Source organism: Phalacrocorax carbo, chromosome 5 (assembly GCF_963921805.1).
Source record: "Phalacrocorax carbo chromosome 5, bPhaCar2.1, whole genome shotgun sequence".
NCBI classification, from domain to species: Eukaryota; Metazoa; Chordata; class Aves; order Suliformes; family Phalacrocoracidae; genus Phalacrocorax; species Phalacrocorax carbo.
Genome location: NC_087517.1, coordinates 22,307,493 through 22,322,737, shown reverse-complemented (window position 1 = coordinate 22,322,737; position 15,245 = coordinate 22,307,493). Strand labels below are relative to the sequence as shown.

Below are 15,245 nucleotides of genomic sequence, written 5' to 3'. Positions count from 1 at the left end.
TCTTCCATACACAAGAGCTGGGCAGTGATGGACAAACCTCAAGACAGAAACTTCAGATGTGCCTTTTTTGCCACCACCAGCTCTGCAGAACATGATGCATGGATAGACACCTTTTGTTCAAAGGAAGCGGGACAGGGAGGAAAACAACAAAAGGGCAAATAAAAAGGAAAAAATAAGGTGGGAGAAGACACAGGACAAGAAAACATTTATGGGGCACACAGAAGAAGAGACAAAGGTTAGAAAGATGCATAGCAAGAAATCCTGGGATAATACTTAATTTTAATTTAAATACAAGACATGTAAGGGAAATGTATTTTGAGATGGGGGTACAGCTGTAAGATGAGAATTGAGAGAGTTAAAGTGTCAGGAATCATATGCTTTGCCCCAAAACAATGCATTCTTTTTGAATCATTAATAGGCAGCTTCCATAGCAGATGTGAAACAATCATAAACCTAAATTCTAGCTGTATATTCATACAGTCCTGGTGCTTCAAAGATGTGATGGTTGTCATGTTTCAAGTTATAAATGAAAGCATGGTAATAAAATACAGCAAACAAACCAACCCCCAAACCCACCCTGTACCACCACTAAACCTACCCTCCAGAACAGGACAAATGATTTAAGTACAATGCACTTAAAAATAAGTGTAAACACAAATGCTCCAAGATAACTTTGCAATTCTCTATTCTTTAAGGCACCTTACTTGAGTGAGAGGTTTGTTATTGGTATTTAAAGCTTTAAGTCACTCCAGTGTTACACCTGAGTAATTCCAATTAGGAAACAAGGAGAAACACAAGTAGTGCTATAGTGATGGATACAAAGTGCTACTTTCTCTTCAGACCTTGAAGTCAGCTCGCAATGGAAGAGTAAGCAAGATGAATTAGTGGTCTTCCATTTCTGCTAGTGCACTTTTCATCCTGACAACTGAAGGTAAGTACCAGGACTAGAGCTTTGAGTTCTTCCCATGATTCTAGCAAACCATCAGCCTATTTTCAAGAAAATCGACCTGTTCAGAAATACTTTTTGTCTTAAATAAAATAAAATACAAAACAAACAAAAACACAACAGAACTTTCTGTGCACCATGCATACAGATACAAACTGAATAACTCCTAAATTAAGAGCTGGTCAAGAATGTATGTTTCTGGAGGCTGGCAATGCTATAGAGATCTCATTTTTATCACTATATCATTGTCTTGTAACTAGACCCATTTATCAGTGCTGGCAGAAAGTCAGGACATCTGTTCCTGATGAAATTTTGACATTTCTAAATTTCCATTTCATTCCAAACTGGAAGAAAACCAAATATTTTTCACATTTCCTATAAATGCTCTAGAAAATCACAGTTCCAGGTTAGCATACACCAGAGTTCCTCTAATTAGGATATAGGGTGTGTTTCTTCTGCCAAATATCAAACTGTTTCATTATCACCCCAACAACTGACATTTTGAAATATTTCATTTTCTAGAACAGTCAATATTTTATAGCTGCTCTTAAAGATTTAATGGTTTTAATAAAATAGAAAAAAGTATCAGTGATATGATGCTACTGTGGTGTATAAATGTGGTGTATAAATTACTCCATGTCACACACACATACATATATGTTTACAACTATACATATATTGCCTATATAAACAATTAGCATATGTGGAACTAAAGACTGGCTTCTCTCTTTTTTTTTTCTAAGACTGATTTACTCTCATTATCTTGAACACAAAGTAAATAAAAGCTTTTCCAGTAAAGGATGTGATCGTTGTTTCCTGTCTTCTACGCACCAATTGCTGTAAAGTTTTTTCAAAAGCAAAATTATCTTGAAGATATTGCAGTGTGGAGAAGAATCAACTTAAGGGCAACAAAACTAAGATTATCCTCAAAATTGCCCGTTACAATCGAATTTAATGCTGTAGAAGACTCAAAGTATTGATCCTAGAAGGGAACAGAATGTGTTTATACCACAGCAACTCAGACTTCATTCTGGGTACCCACAAGGTAATTCCCATCTTAGGTAGAAGAGGCCCACATCTATTTCTTGATTTACATCCCATCTGCTCACATGCCAGACTACAATAAAATCAAAAGACCCATTCTACAGCAAATTGAAAATCCAGATGTCCATTCAATCAAGTGTTATGTGCTCTGCCCTAATTAGGTTTCTCCTGCAGGCTTACAGTGAACTTCAACCTAATCCTCACCTATTCAGGTTTGCAATACAGTTTACATACTTCATACAGACATAGGAGCCCAGAAGCCCCTTGGAGCCCTGCACTGTGAAAGCATGCCATTTAGTGAGGTTTATGATTTCACAGAACCACTGAGTTTGGAACAGACCTCTGGAGATCACTAAGCCCAGCTCCCTACTCACAGCACGGTCAACTAGAGCAGGACCATGCCCAGTTGGTTTTTGAGCATCTCCACAGATGAAGTCTTCACAACCTCTCTGGGTAACCCGTCCCAGTGTTTTACCACCATCCCATGTGGTATGTTCTCATGTTTAAACCCAGTTTCCTGCATATCAATTGTTTGTTGCCTGTTGTCCTTTCATTGGACACCACTAAGAGTCTGGCTCTGCCTTCCTTACTCTCCCTATCAGGTATTTGTACGGACCAATAAGATCCCCTGAGCCTTCTCTTCTCCAGACTGAACCGTCCCAGCTCTCTCAGCCTCTCCTCATATGTTAGATGCTCCAAATCCTTAACCATCTTAGTGGCCCTTCACTGCCCTCACTCCAGTATGTTCATGTCATGTATAGGGGAGACCAAAACTGGACTCATCACTCCAGACATGGCCTCACCGGTGCTGAATACAGGGGAATAATCCCATCCCTTGACCTGCTGGCAATGTTTTCCTCAACGCTGCTGGTGGCTTTCTGGCTCATGTTCAACTTGTTGTCCACCAGCGCTCCCAAGACTCCATTTGCAGTTCAGTTTGTCATAATCATGTCAATGTAATCACTGCAAAGTTAATTTAGTACAACAGGTGTTGCAATCTTGGGGAGCGTTTGGCGCTAGAACTGTTCTTATTTTCAGGCTACTCTCTTATCACATCAGTTCTCTCCCTTCTCTCACACTAGGTGTGTGGGAACAGTTAACAGATAAATATCAACCACCCTGTTACCACACACTTATTGCTTCAATATATACAAAACACGCTCCTGCTTGTGGTCTAACCACTTGCTTTTCTTTTTCTCAACAGCTTCTTTCCAACATGATGCCTGTAAGAGGAATAAATACACCCAACTGGACCAAGTCATCGCATTCAGCAGCATGCTTTGGACAACTGCAAGTATAAACAGCAGGAAGTTCAAGAAAATCCAATGGACAACTGCAGAAAAACTTGTCAACAGGTGCATTCCCACTCAAGACCCACTCATTACCTAAAACTTTGTTTTCTATAGAAGCAACTGGTCTTACCAGTTGCAAGGGGGATTCAGGTCTTGATGTCTCACTGGTCTTATCCACTACAGCAGTGCCCAGGAAAGCCACAGCCCTGACAGACAGCTGGTGAGAGGCTGGAGCCCTCCAGCTGAGCAGGTCTCCTCCGGGTTAAGAAGTGCATCAGACAAGCTCACCACCACCTGAGTTCACCTACTGCCCCCAAAATTCCTCAGCTCACTTTCATTTCACATACATTTAATTTTGTCTGCTTCATCATGCTGTAACGCCCGCAGGTTTAGACTAGCATTCCATGTTTATGCTGCCCACCTACAAAGTTTCAGCAGTTGCCGTATCAAGGCTAATTTCTGTACTTCTTAAGGAACATACCCTGTTTGGACTGTCCCCTTCACAGCAGCACACCAGGCAGTTTGTCTCCAGCTGTGTGGGCCACTGCATTTCTCTCAGCAACACATAAATCACAGTCACAACAGACAGAAGCAAAAGCAAGCACAAGGGATCTCACAATGTGCCACTCCGACCTCCTTTTCACATTACTCACTTTTGTGATCAGCAACTACTTTTGAGTAAGCAGGGTCCCTTTATTTTGCACTGTACACCACACTCCTATTTCCAAATAAACAATTCCCTGCCACTGCATGAAGGTGCCTCTCAGTAGCCTACGCAGTTATGCTTTTTTGTACCATTTGTCCAGGTAGACAGTATTGGTGCAAAAGCAGCTGTCATAGTTTAAAGTTCTGTGTGACTACAGGATGCCAAACATCCTAGCAAAGCAGAAGCTGAGAGTGGCCTCCGCTTCCACTCCCCTCTCAGTAAGGATGAGAGTCACAGGGATGCGGTTAATGACAGTCCAGAGAAAGTTGAGGTATCTACACAATCGAACTAAATTAAGTCAGCAAAGGAGGCAAAAAGGGAGTGAAAACACCCCAATTCCAAAGTAAGGGTTTCAGCATCGTTTCTGTCTGTAGTCTTTTTCTCCTTCTGCTTGCAGAACTAAAAACATTATCTCAGAGGATGGCAAATGGGCAACAAGTAGATGTGACAACACTGCATGTAATAAATAAAAGAGCCACTTTTCCTCTGGGTCATCCCACTTCTGTTAAAAATAGAGCAACTAGCTTGTTACAAAGGGTAGACAAATACTACTGCATGCACAAATACTCAGACAGCCTCAGGAATCTAAGATTTTATGCCAATGAACACCCTCTGGGCCCTAACCTCTGTTTTCTCCACCAGTGTAACTATGCCAGCTGGTTTTATTTTTTTTAGTATAGTACTATAGGTTATTCCCCCACCATCCCTACAGGAGACACTAAGATACTGTTAAAAGGAAGCTTTTACTGCACACGCACTGAGAAAAAATGCAAATGATTTAGATATATTGCTTTAACCATCCTAGTATGGCCTATGAGTGCAAAGAAGGCTTTTCGCCATTTCAGACCAAACTTTAAAGTGCATGATTTATAATATTAAAATGATGTTTAGGTTAGTGAACCTGAAAGCTATTTCATTAATACAAGGTAGTCTGGAGCACCTTAGCAGTCTGTTCCTCTCCGTGCAAAAGGCAACTTGGATTAATAGCCAATATACAAATACATATGTATCTTACATATTATAAAATACACAAGATAGCTAACTGGATGTTATGCTTCTTTATGGCTCTTAGACATTCTTAGCAATTGTACAGACAATTACCTTGAGAGTTAAAATTTTATTATGTTACATCAGTAACAGTCACATGAGGCTTCACAATTGCTTAGCAGTATGAAAGCTTACCAACAGCAAAATTTGCTGTTATGAGAAGTATTAACAACATAGGAAAAAAAATCATTACCGTTTACTCTTTGGCTTTGGTACTGAAGTCACTGTTACAGGTCCACAGACATTATGAAAACCACCTCTAAGGTTATAACTGGCTATGCTAAACACTCCAGTTTGCCCACTTCTGCCACAATTTGACTACTTCAGAACAACCATAAAGGTATCACCCTTGTGAGAAACTGATGGATGCCAGATGGTGTAAAGCTAATCTTCTGTAAGGACCGTGTGCTAAAAAGACCTCCTCTCAGATGATGGAAGGTCTCAGTTCATACAACTGTCAGAAACTTCGCTCACCTTAAAGCAAGACATCAGTGATCCCTCCTCTTTCAAGTGATCAGAGACCCACACGTTTCCCTCCCCTTCCCTTGACCTGAATGCCCATCGCTGCTGCACTCCCCAAAATCTGTAACTGCCCAATGACTGAATGCCCAGTCACTGGTGCAGGAGACCGCAGAGCAATGAAGGTGTTTGGCAAAAACCTCCAAGGAACTGTTGATACACATCATACACATCTGACTGTCCATAAGGTGCCAACTACAGTCTTAAGCATATTGTATAAGGTTACATCACTCAGGAAAGTGACAGACTTTTATGCTGTTATTTTAACTTTCTTCTCAGAACTCCAAGACCACCTTGAGACAGGCTGAGAAACCCCAAAGGCTAACTAACTGTTAAACTACTGTAGGCATGGGGTATTTAACAACTGTTGGGAAAAAAAAAAAAAGACAAAACAAACCACAAACATGGTCAAGTAAGCATTATTCAGCTCAGGCATGCCAGTCCTCTCTACCCTGTTGACAGATAACAGAGATAGAGTCAAGGGAGCAGACTTCTCCAAATGTTAGTTTACTAAATACTCGTATGGACTAAAAGACTGGTCTGCAGATGCGTAGAAAGAGGCAGCATACCTGAAGCTCTTCTTTTTCTGAGAACAAATTCTTAGCAAATGCCTGTTAATTGGCAACAGAGGCAGAAGCAGGAGCAACCAAAAAAAGCCACAGGCAATTTCAATCCAACTGCACAGTTAAGAGGAATCCAGTTTCTAACAGTAACTGGAACCTGCACTCAGACAAAACCCCATTAAGGGCACCTCTGCCCCAGTAACAGGGTCCCAGTACCCGCTAGTGACCTGTCACTGAACCCTTTCCCTCAGCCAAGCTGTGGTTTGGCTGTCGTATTTCTGTCACCTGGACATTGTAGAAATCAGTTTTAGTGGCATTTACTGGAGCTCAACACATATTTCCCATTTAACTCCCAATTTTGACATTGGCACTAATGTGCATCTATAAATGGTCCTTTACAAACGATATTAAATTGTATGCATTTTATCCACTCCACCTTCTTTTAACAGAAGACTCACAGCTTACACCTGAACACCCAACTACATTACACAACAGAGATGTGTAGCAGCTAACACAGACACAATCAAGGTGGGAGAGCATCCACCACACTGGTCTGAGCTGGTAAGACAGAGCTCCATTCATGCCAAGACAGACAATGGCTCTCCAGGTAACAACAACCTTTTAGTTGTGAGGTATCCACTTGCGTTAGTGGCTGAAGCTCAAACACTGCGACCCTAGGAAACAAAAACTTGTCACATAAAGGAAAATATAAATGACAGAAAATAATTAATGAAAAGAAACACAGATAAATGGATAGTACAATCAGCAAGATATAGATTTATTTTAAAGCTATTTACTGTTAATGCTCTGTTGTTACTATTTTAAGAAGAAATTGGTTTAAAGTTTGAAGAAATAGCTTTTCCTGCTATTTTCTTTATATCACCTGTGTCTTTTCATAGGAAGTTATCAATTTCAATGTCCTACTCTATTTCAACTGAATGAAGCATTTATTAAAAGTAACCAATAAAAAAAGAAAAAGACCTTACAGGTCATCTTATGAGAAAAAGAAATTATAGAAAAAAAGAGAATGTTACTGTCAGTGAGCATGTGCATCCACTTACACACAGGTGTATTATACCTGAATGATCCCATTTAGCCTAACACAGAGCAAGAAATCTACAAACATCACAGCCTACAAACAGGTTTTGATAGAAATAACAATCGTTGCCCCACCCAGCCTCCCCAGAGGAGGTTTGGGGCTGCTGGAAATGCAGCAAATTTGTACGCCCTCTTCCAGATTCTGCATCCTGTCTAGCCTCCTTCTTGTCGTAAGAAAACGCCAACACTGTCTTAGTGATTACAAAAAACAAATTTGTGTGTATATATATACACACACATACATATCACATACCAGAAACACTTATAAGGCTTTACTGTACTGTCACCTGAATTAATTTTTTACAGTCAGCAACATATATATACACACACACACACACGTGCACACACACAGTCATTGTATTATGTCACCCTGATCCACTAGGAATTCTACTGTTTCGTACTAAACGAGAGTCAGCTGAGGTTACCTCTGAGGCTGAATTATCATTATAAAAGCAAAGTGTCATACAAAAGCCGTGAATTTCCATACGCTCAATGTCTAGAGTATCTTGCTCTGACTGCTAGTAAAGGAGGAGGCTGGCTCAGTTTAAATCAGCACAGCTGGAGGGCTGTTCCTATCTATAATCAAGCTATCCCAGACCACATGAGCCATTCCACCAACTAAGGAATATCAGCTTCACCTTTGAGAACTTCACCCCTGTCAAAGCTAGAAGACAATAAAGGCATTATAAGCCTAGTTTGCTGATTTACAGAGCTACCTTATTAGACCTAAGCCCAAACCACTGCTTACAAGGTAAGGGAAATAAAGTAAACTGCAACTATAATGCAAAGATGAGATATGTGAAACCTGAGTAGATGAGCCAAATATAAAGAAAGCAGTAATATCAGACTACTTGACTCAGAAGAGTGGTGGGCCACATCAGAAGTCTGTTTAATTAGCACTCCTTTTGGAGCATTCAGCCAACTCCGCCCTTGAGAGAAGTCTCTAAAGGAGAGGTGTGTTACCCTCTTCTTTTGTGTCCAACAAGCACACCAATTGTTTAGTGAACATTGTTTTCTTATAAACCCATGTCCCTCACAGAGGATGTGCTTGGGAGGATAGGAAAGGATGCTGCTTCTGAGCAGCGAGGTCTAGCACAGAGGGAGAAGAGCTACACAATCCCATAAGAGAAAGAATAAAAATTGTATTTACCCAGAATAACAGATGTTTCTTTATCTTTTGAGGCCAAAACTACAATGCCCTACTATTAGTAAGACCAGCCTCAATTCCGGGTAGACGGATTGCTATTACTGAGCACTTATGTTATCTCCTTATAGCTGAAGGCATATAGTACAGGAGGGGATCCTTAATTGCTTACATGCCTTTAAAGAAATTGTAAGACACACAAAATGGATGGATACTATGAAGAAATATGTCCCCACGTTACCACTGCATTGCTAAACTCCTGCCATTTTCTAAATTACTATGTAACACTATCTTTGTGCCTAGTTAGTATAGTTTTCCAAAATGTACTTTGTGTTTAAAGAAAGAGATGAATGAGAAGGAAGGAAAAAGATAAAAGGCTGTTAAGGTATTTTAGCACCTTATCCATAACTCTGATGGCCTCAGCAGATAGATCCACTAAATCGCACGGTTATGAGATTATACCTGAGAGCAAAGCTTATTTCAAGAGCACTCATCATCATCAGATCCAATTGCTGAAGCGATTCAAGCATACACTTAATGTTCTAATCTACTTTTTCCTCTCATTCAAGAGTGCTGGTCAGGGATGGCAGGACAAAGAAATCAACAGAAAGTTGTTTATTTGAAAAGAAAAAAAAAAGAAAAATATTTCAGAAGGGTCTAAATTCTCTTCTTGACTTGGTTAGTTGATTTACCAAACCTGTAACAAAAAAAATCCAAGTAGGATTAACTCTGTTAATAATAGGTGAATACATACAGAACAAAATTTCCAAGTTCTCTCATTTCAAATGCACCCACAAATATGTACACACAAATATAGATGTATATAGAATATAAACTTATATATAAATTAAGTCAACTTTTAACCCTTAGCATGACAAGTTTTATCCCCTAGACATATCAAGAACTTTGTAAGCAGACAGGTGAAATCCAAATTACAGCTCCCCCTGAACCGTATTTCTTACTACTGTGAAGATCCATTAAGTTAGTCACCCTTCATAACAAGGGAAGTAAAACCATAATGCTCTAGCAGTCAGCTGCTGTGAAGAAATCTGAAAGTAATGGATATAAAATACATCATCAGATTCTGAACACCTTGCAGCTGCCTCCCTACTAGTATAAAGAATCACAAGAGCACCTGTATTAGATACCTTACAGAGAGTACACTGATGTTACAAATATTGCAGTACAACCATGGATTTAAAGCAGACCTGGGTTTGTAAAAAATATGTATTACAGCATCTCTTTTGGGGTGTTTTTTTTAGTTGCTACCATTGCAAAAACAGGGAACTGTTAGACATTTGCAAAAGCTTGTTCCAGGACGTAGCGTGTACAACATCAGTCACCCCCAACTTTAGTTTTGAAAGGGAAAAAAAATGCAGCTGGTTTAATACATAGAAGAATGAAAAAATATCAGTTTAACAGATATTTCTTTTTCCCCTTTCAGATCTTGTATAGCTTTAGCAATTTAAATAATTGCAATCACGTGCATGAGGCATTTCTGTGGCTCCCAACAAACAAAGCAGAGGTCTGACAAAATAAATTACTAATGAGCAATAACAAGGCTTGATCTTTCCCCCATTCAAGTCAAAGACAATCCCCCACTTCGATTAGTGGAAGCAGGTCCTGTCACTTTTGCTCAGCCTGCTTTAATAAAACACTCTATATGAAAAATTACAATTGTACCATGCCATGTGGATTAATCCCCCACAAAATGGCCTGAACCTACTCTCACAGTGGACTCCTGTGATTTGAAATTAAAAAGGAAAAAATACATACTTAAATAATTGTTAAAACTTTTTTTGGAGGTCTCTCACCTACTATCAGGCTAGCAGAACACCTTTCCAGGTCTAAATTTCAAAATTAGCCTAAAGAATAAGAATTATGAAAATGTACTGATTTTCTCACCTGTATAACTAACACTTAAAAACATAATGTACTGCCAAAACTAACAATTACTTTAATTGAATGAAAAAAAAAAAAAACAGACGGAGTGGATACAGACTACTAAATAATCAGAGTAGCTTCTATATTGCTAGCAGCCACATCAGAGACAGCAGAAACAATGTGATTCTAAGTTTAGGCTGAAATTGTCTCATTGAATAACTGTTCCTCCATCTAAACACAGCCCTGCTGTGATACATATTGCAGTTCAGATGGCAAGAGATGCAACATCACGCACCCACTTTCAGTGCTCGAAAGTACACACTGTTCAGACTGCAAAGGAAAAAAAAATACTATCGATTTGACATTATCTAAATAATATTTGGCCCTCAAATTGTAACTGTATCTCAGTATTTAACTCAGGATAACTGTTTAAATCAACCCTTGATAACCTCAGATTTTTCAGGCAGACCACAAGTTTTGCTGCCTTTTTCAGTAAATCTGTAAGCAACACAGAAATTCACAACAGCCCACGACAGCTTATTTTTCAAAACAAATATGGTCCTCTCAACTGAATCATGAAAACACCCCAGTTTTCCACAAAGCAACATTGCCGGGTGCCATACTATAACCATGGCAAGGGAATGCTTAGGAGGTGCAGAGTGCTACCTGGCAGATAAGCTATTTTGTCATTTTTAAAGGATGTTTATAGCCTCTCTCTGGCACGTGGTAACTACTGGTCTTCCTTTATCTTCCTCTACTACCCTAACAGCATTGCCTAGGAAGACGGCACTGAAAACAGGTAGGTGTTGACACACGGAATCATTCTTTTGTCCTCCACAGATGGAGAGAACACCACCTTTGTCAGGCAGCACAGAAGCGTGCACAAGTGAGCAACCCACTTCGCTTCACTTCCCCGTGACAGGCAGCCTCTGTCAAACAGCTGTAGGAAAACACTCACCAGAAAATAAGTAGTCATTGCTGACCATTCACTAGTTTGACATCTTGTATTTAAATATACACATACATGCATTTACATGTATGTGAAATGTGTATTTTTAATTCAGCCGCCTCAAAGAACAGTGAGTTTGGTTCAGTGGTGCTCAGCGTCTGGAGAGTTCCTTCACCGAGACCCTCCATCCTGACAGTACCTGGAGCGTTTCCGACACGAGGCACGGACCGTTCCCACCGCTCCCGCACAAACGGGCCGAGCCAAACTCCGCGCGGCCACGCCTGACCCTCGGGCTCGTGCTCGCCCTCAAACTTCCCATTCCCACCCGACGCCCGGGTTTAACTGCAGCCGCCTCGCCCTCCGGCGGGAGTTAGGCCGAGTCCTGCCCCACGGCCTAAGGCCCTGCAGAGGGAGGGCAGGGCAGGTGTCTGGAGGGCGGCCCCACGGCGGGGGCACGGGCAGACTCCTCTGCCGGGACAGCTTCCCACCTCGGCCCGGCCCTACAGCGCTTCTTGCGGGGCTGTCCCGAGCGCGGCGGGCCGGACCTCGCCGCAGATTATGGGTAGCGGCCCGCGGGCGGGCAGGCCCCAGCGCGCACAGGTGCCGGAGGACCCTTCTCCCCTCGCCACCGGGGCCGCCGCAGGTGGAGGGCGGGCTGCGCCCATTCCCGGGGAGACCTCGCCTCCTAGCGCCCGCGCCGGGCCGCGCCGCGGGCAGCGGGATAGGCGCGCCGGATGCCTCCCGAACCCCTCCACCTTCCTGCATTGGGCCCGCTACGTGACAGACCGAGGAGGGAGGGAAAACGCCAGGCAAGGCCGGGAGAGAAGCGGCGGCGGGAGGAGGGTGCCGGGCAGCCGAGGTTCCCCGGCTGCCCCTCAGCCAGCGGCCGCCGCCAGCCGCGCGGCCCGCCCGGCCCCGCCGAGCCCCGGGCGGCTCAGCGTTACCTTTCGAAGAGCAGCCGGATCATGAAGATGCAGAAGGCCAGGGGGAAGGCGAGGTAGAGGTCCTCCGCCTGCGGAAAGGCGGCTTCCTCCGTGCTCTGCAGGTCCGCCCAGGTGACGTTGTGCGGCAGCCAGAACCGCTCGTTCCAGAACCAGGCGAGGATCCCTGCCATCTTTGCTTTGTCTGCTGCGGCGCCCCCCGCTCCGCTCCGCCCGCCGGCCTCCCTCGCCGCGGCGAGGCGTCTGCGAGCGGCTGCCGGGGGAGAGGAGGATGCAGGCGTGTGCCAGCCCCGCAGCCGCGGGGGTGACGGTGGCGATGCTACTGCCGAGCGGCGCGCTGTGCCGGCTCCCCGCCCCGGCCGCCCGGCGGGGGCAGCGGCCGCCCCGCCTGTCACACGGCCGCGCCGGCCCCCATTGGCTCTCGCCCGCGCCGCATCTCGGCTGCCCCGGGGCCCGCCGTGCTCCCCGCGCCTCCCCCGCTTCCAAAAAAACCCCACCAAACCCCGAACCAGAAACTCCGCGGCCCGAGCGAGCGGGGACGCCGCCCGGGGGCCACTCGCGGCGGCCGAGGCTGCCGGCAGCGCCGCGCTGCACACGCCGGGACGCAGCCTCCGCTTGAGCGCCGGCTCGGCGCCCGGCCGGCCTGGCGGCGACGCGGCCCCGCGCCCTGTCACCCACCCCGCCTGGCCGCCGCGGCCTCCCGCCGCTCAGCCGGGCTGACCCGCCGGGCGGTACTGCCGGGCCCCGCCGGCCGGGAAAGGCGGGCGCCTGATCCAAACAGGCAGACGGCAGCGACGAAAAGCCCTCCTTTACCGAACTCCGCGCGGCCCCACGGGCCGGGCCGGCTGCCTCAGCCAGGTCCCGGGCGCGGTAACCCCCGCAGCGGCGCTGCTCCCTGCCCTCGCCCGCGGAGGCGTTTGAATGGGAGCGGGACTGTCCGGGGCGAAGGGACCTTCTGAAACATTCAGTGACTTATCCCTGTATGCATGTAGAGCAAACAGGCGTAAATGAGGCACAGAAAAGTCAGCAACAAAAGTGGTTTTGCACTCCCAGCGAAAGAAAACCTTTTTGTCTTTACGTAGGTTTTTACTTTCGGTTCATTATGTCACTGCCCTGTCCCGCTGGAGACAAGCTGCAAGAGAAAAACGATGACTGCCTCCACTAGACTTTACAGCAAAGGTGACTAGCAGGCTTTAGTGTAGCTGCAGCTGCTGGACTATACACGTGGTGGTCCAGGCACACACAAAATTACTTCATGTAGTAGGTATACCATTCCTGTACCATCACTCTCACTCTTTTGTCTGCCCTACCTCACTTTATTTTTAGACGACTTCAGTTTTCTCCCCTGCATCATCACAGTCTCCAGCTGGCTACTGAATATTAAGAGACACTGAATTTTGCACATGGCATACTCCAGAGTTTTATCATCCTGCCTTTAGGTTTTCTGCTAGCTTGCTCCCCCCCCCCCCGCTGACTCTACATGTCCTTCCTGGAAAATTAATTGCACGGCTCCTTATGTCTGTGCTGACGTTTCTGTGCTGAAGAAAATTCTAATTTAAACACATGACCCTGATGCTGTGAAAAATATGATACCAATTTAAACAAACCAAACCAAACCATTTCTGTATATGGGGGGAATTTCCATCTAGAATATTTTGGGGAAGTTTCAGGGAATCCTGAGGAGCCATGCAGGTGAAGCTGCCACTGGATGTTTCTGCTTTATTGCTGAGCCAACATCCTAAGTGTCTGCAAATACTCTGATTCAGTTCTCGTGGTTGTTTCTTGGGGAGACAGACAAGAGCTGGTAGCTGGAGGCTGCTCCATCAACACCTAGTCCTTCAAATCATCTTTAAAAACAGCACAGGCTTTAGCACTGCTGCCAGATCTGCCTGCCCCCATCCCTTCCTTCACTGTGGTTAGCATGCTGCTCGCTGCCTGTGTCCTCCTGAGCCCTCAGCTCCCCACTGCTTCCAGCCGTATGCATAATTGTTTTAGGATTCTACTATGAGTCTCTGACGTGAGCTATCTGTCAGAACTTGGGGCTTTGCTGTGATTTCAGTTCAGAGAGAAAACTGAATGTGGGAGTTGTGTGCCTTTAATGCAGCCTTCCTCCCTTACAAATAATTATTTTCTGACCAGAAGAAAACATTTCTTTGCTCAAATCAGTAAGATCTCTCTTAGCCAGTGCTGCAAATGCAACCGGCTAATATCTTCTATCCTCCTTCCAACCTCTCTGCCTTGTTCTCACAGTCGGATTTCACCCCTCTTCCAGCTGACCCAGAACCCCCCTAGAATTCCAAAGATGAGCTTTGGAGCTCATCTTCCAGCCCCGTCTCACAAACACCTGAGCTGGCTCCTGCCTCTCTTCAGTTACAATACCCAAATCATCCAGATCACTCAATTTTCTGAATGAACTTGCATAAGCTGGTCTTAAATGGAGATACAAGTGTGTGTCCTCAGAATCACCTCAGAAGCATAAACTTTGAAATGTATTGATGAAAAGCTCTGTAGATATCACTTTAATAGCTGACAATATGCAGGTAACAACTTGCTTCATTAATGATAATTGTGTTTAAGGCAAACTTAATTTTAACCAGAAAATTAGTATCGTTATTCTGCACCTGAAGGTGACCTGTCTTTTGCAGCATATTTCAATACTGCAATCAGTTTAGCAATACATTCAATGTTTATATCTGTTTCCAATACAATGAATTTGTTTTCCCAGCCAGTACTGAGGCTCGCAGGTACGGTTGCTTATGTACAGATACAGGAAAGGAAGAGATCTTTGCAAAGTGAACCTAGCAACAGTAATAATCTGGTGATACATGAGGTTAATGCCTGCTGAACCATTAGTGTAACTGACTTTTATGTCAGACTGAAATTATGTTAGGGTGACAGATCTCTAAGCATATCTGAAAATGAATGACATTTCTGAAACGTTTGGGAGGATGACCAATTAAAAGCTTTTAACTGAATTCAAATTGTAGCAGCAATTATGTAGATGTAGCCAAGACAGGACTATGAAATGAGGATTCCTGAATCTTGTGTTTTGGTGGGAGATACTAACAGGATTTGGTTTTCTGCCCCCTAAAACTGTTATATCACAAAAGGG

The 15,245-nt window shown here is 44.1% G+C and overlaps 1 protein-coding gene across 2 annotated transcripts in view; it reads right to left on the bottom strand.

The window, feature by feature from the left end:
* Positions 1-12,756, bottom strand: part of CERS6 (ceramide synthase 6) — a 128,522-nt gene extending 115,766 nt beyond the window's left edge. Inside the window, exon 1 of one of the 2 annotated variants that reach the window (XM_064451517.1) lies at positions 12,137-12,756. In XM_064451517.1, the coding sequence (XP_064307587.1) occupies positions 12,137-12,306 (170 nt within the window). In that variant the 5' untranslated portion in view covers positions 12,307-12,756. The remainder of the gene's footprint in view (positions 1-12,136) is intronic. The other variant, XM_064451516.1, reaches the window with a different exon arrangement.
* Between the last annotated feature and the right edge of the window lie 2,489 nt (positions 12,757-15,245).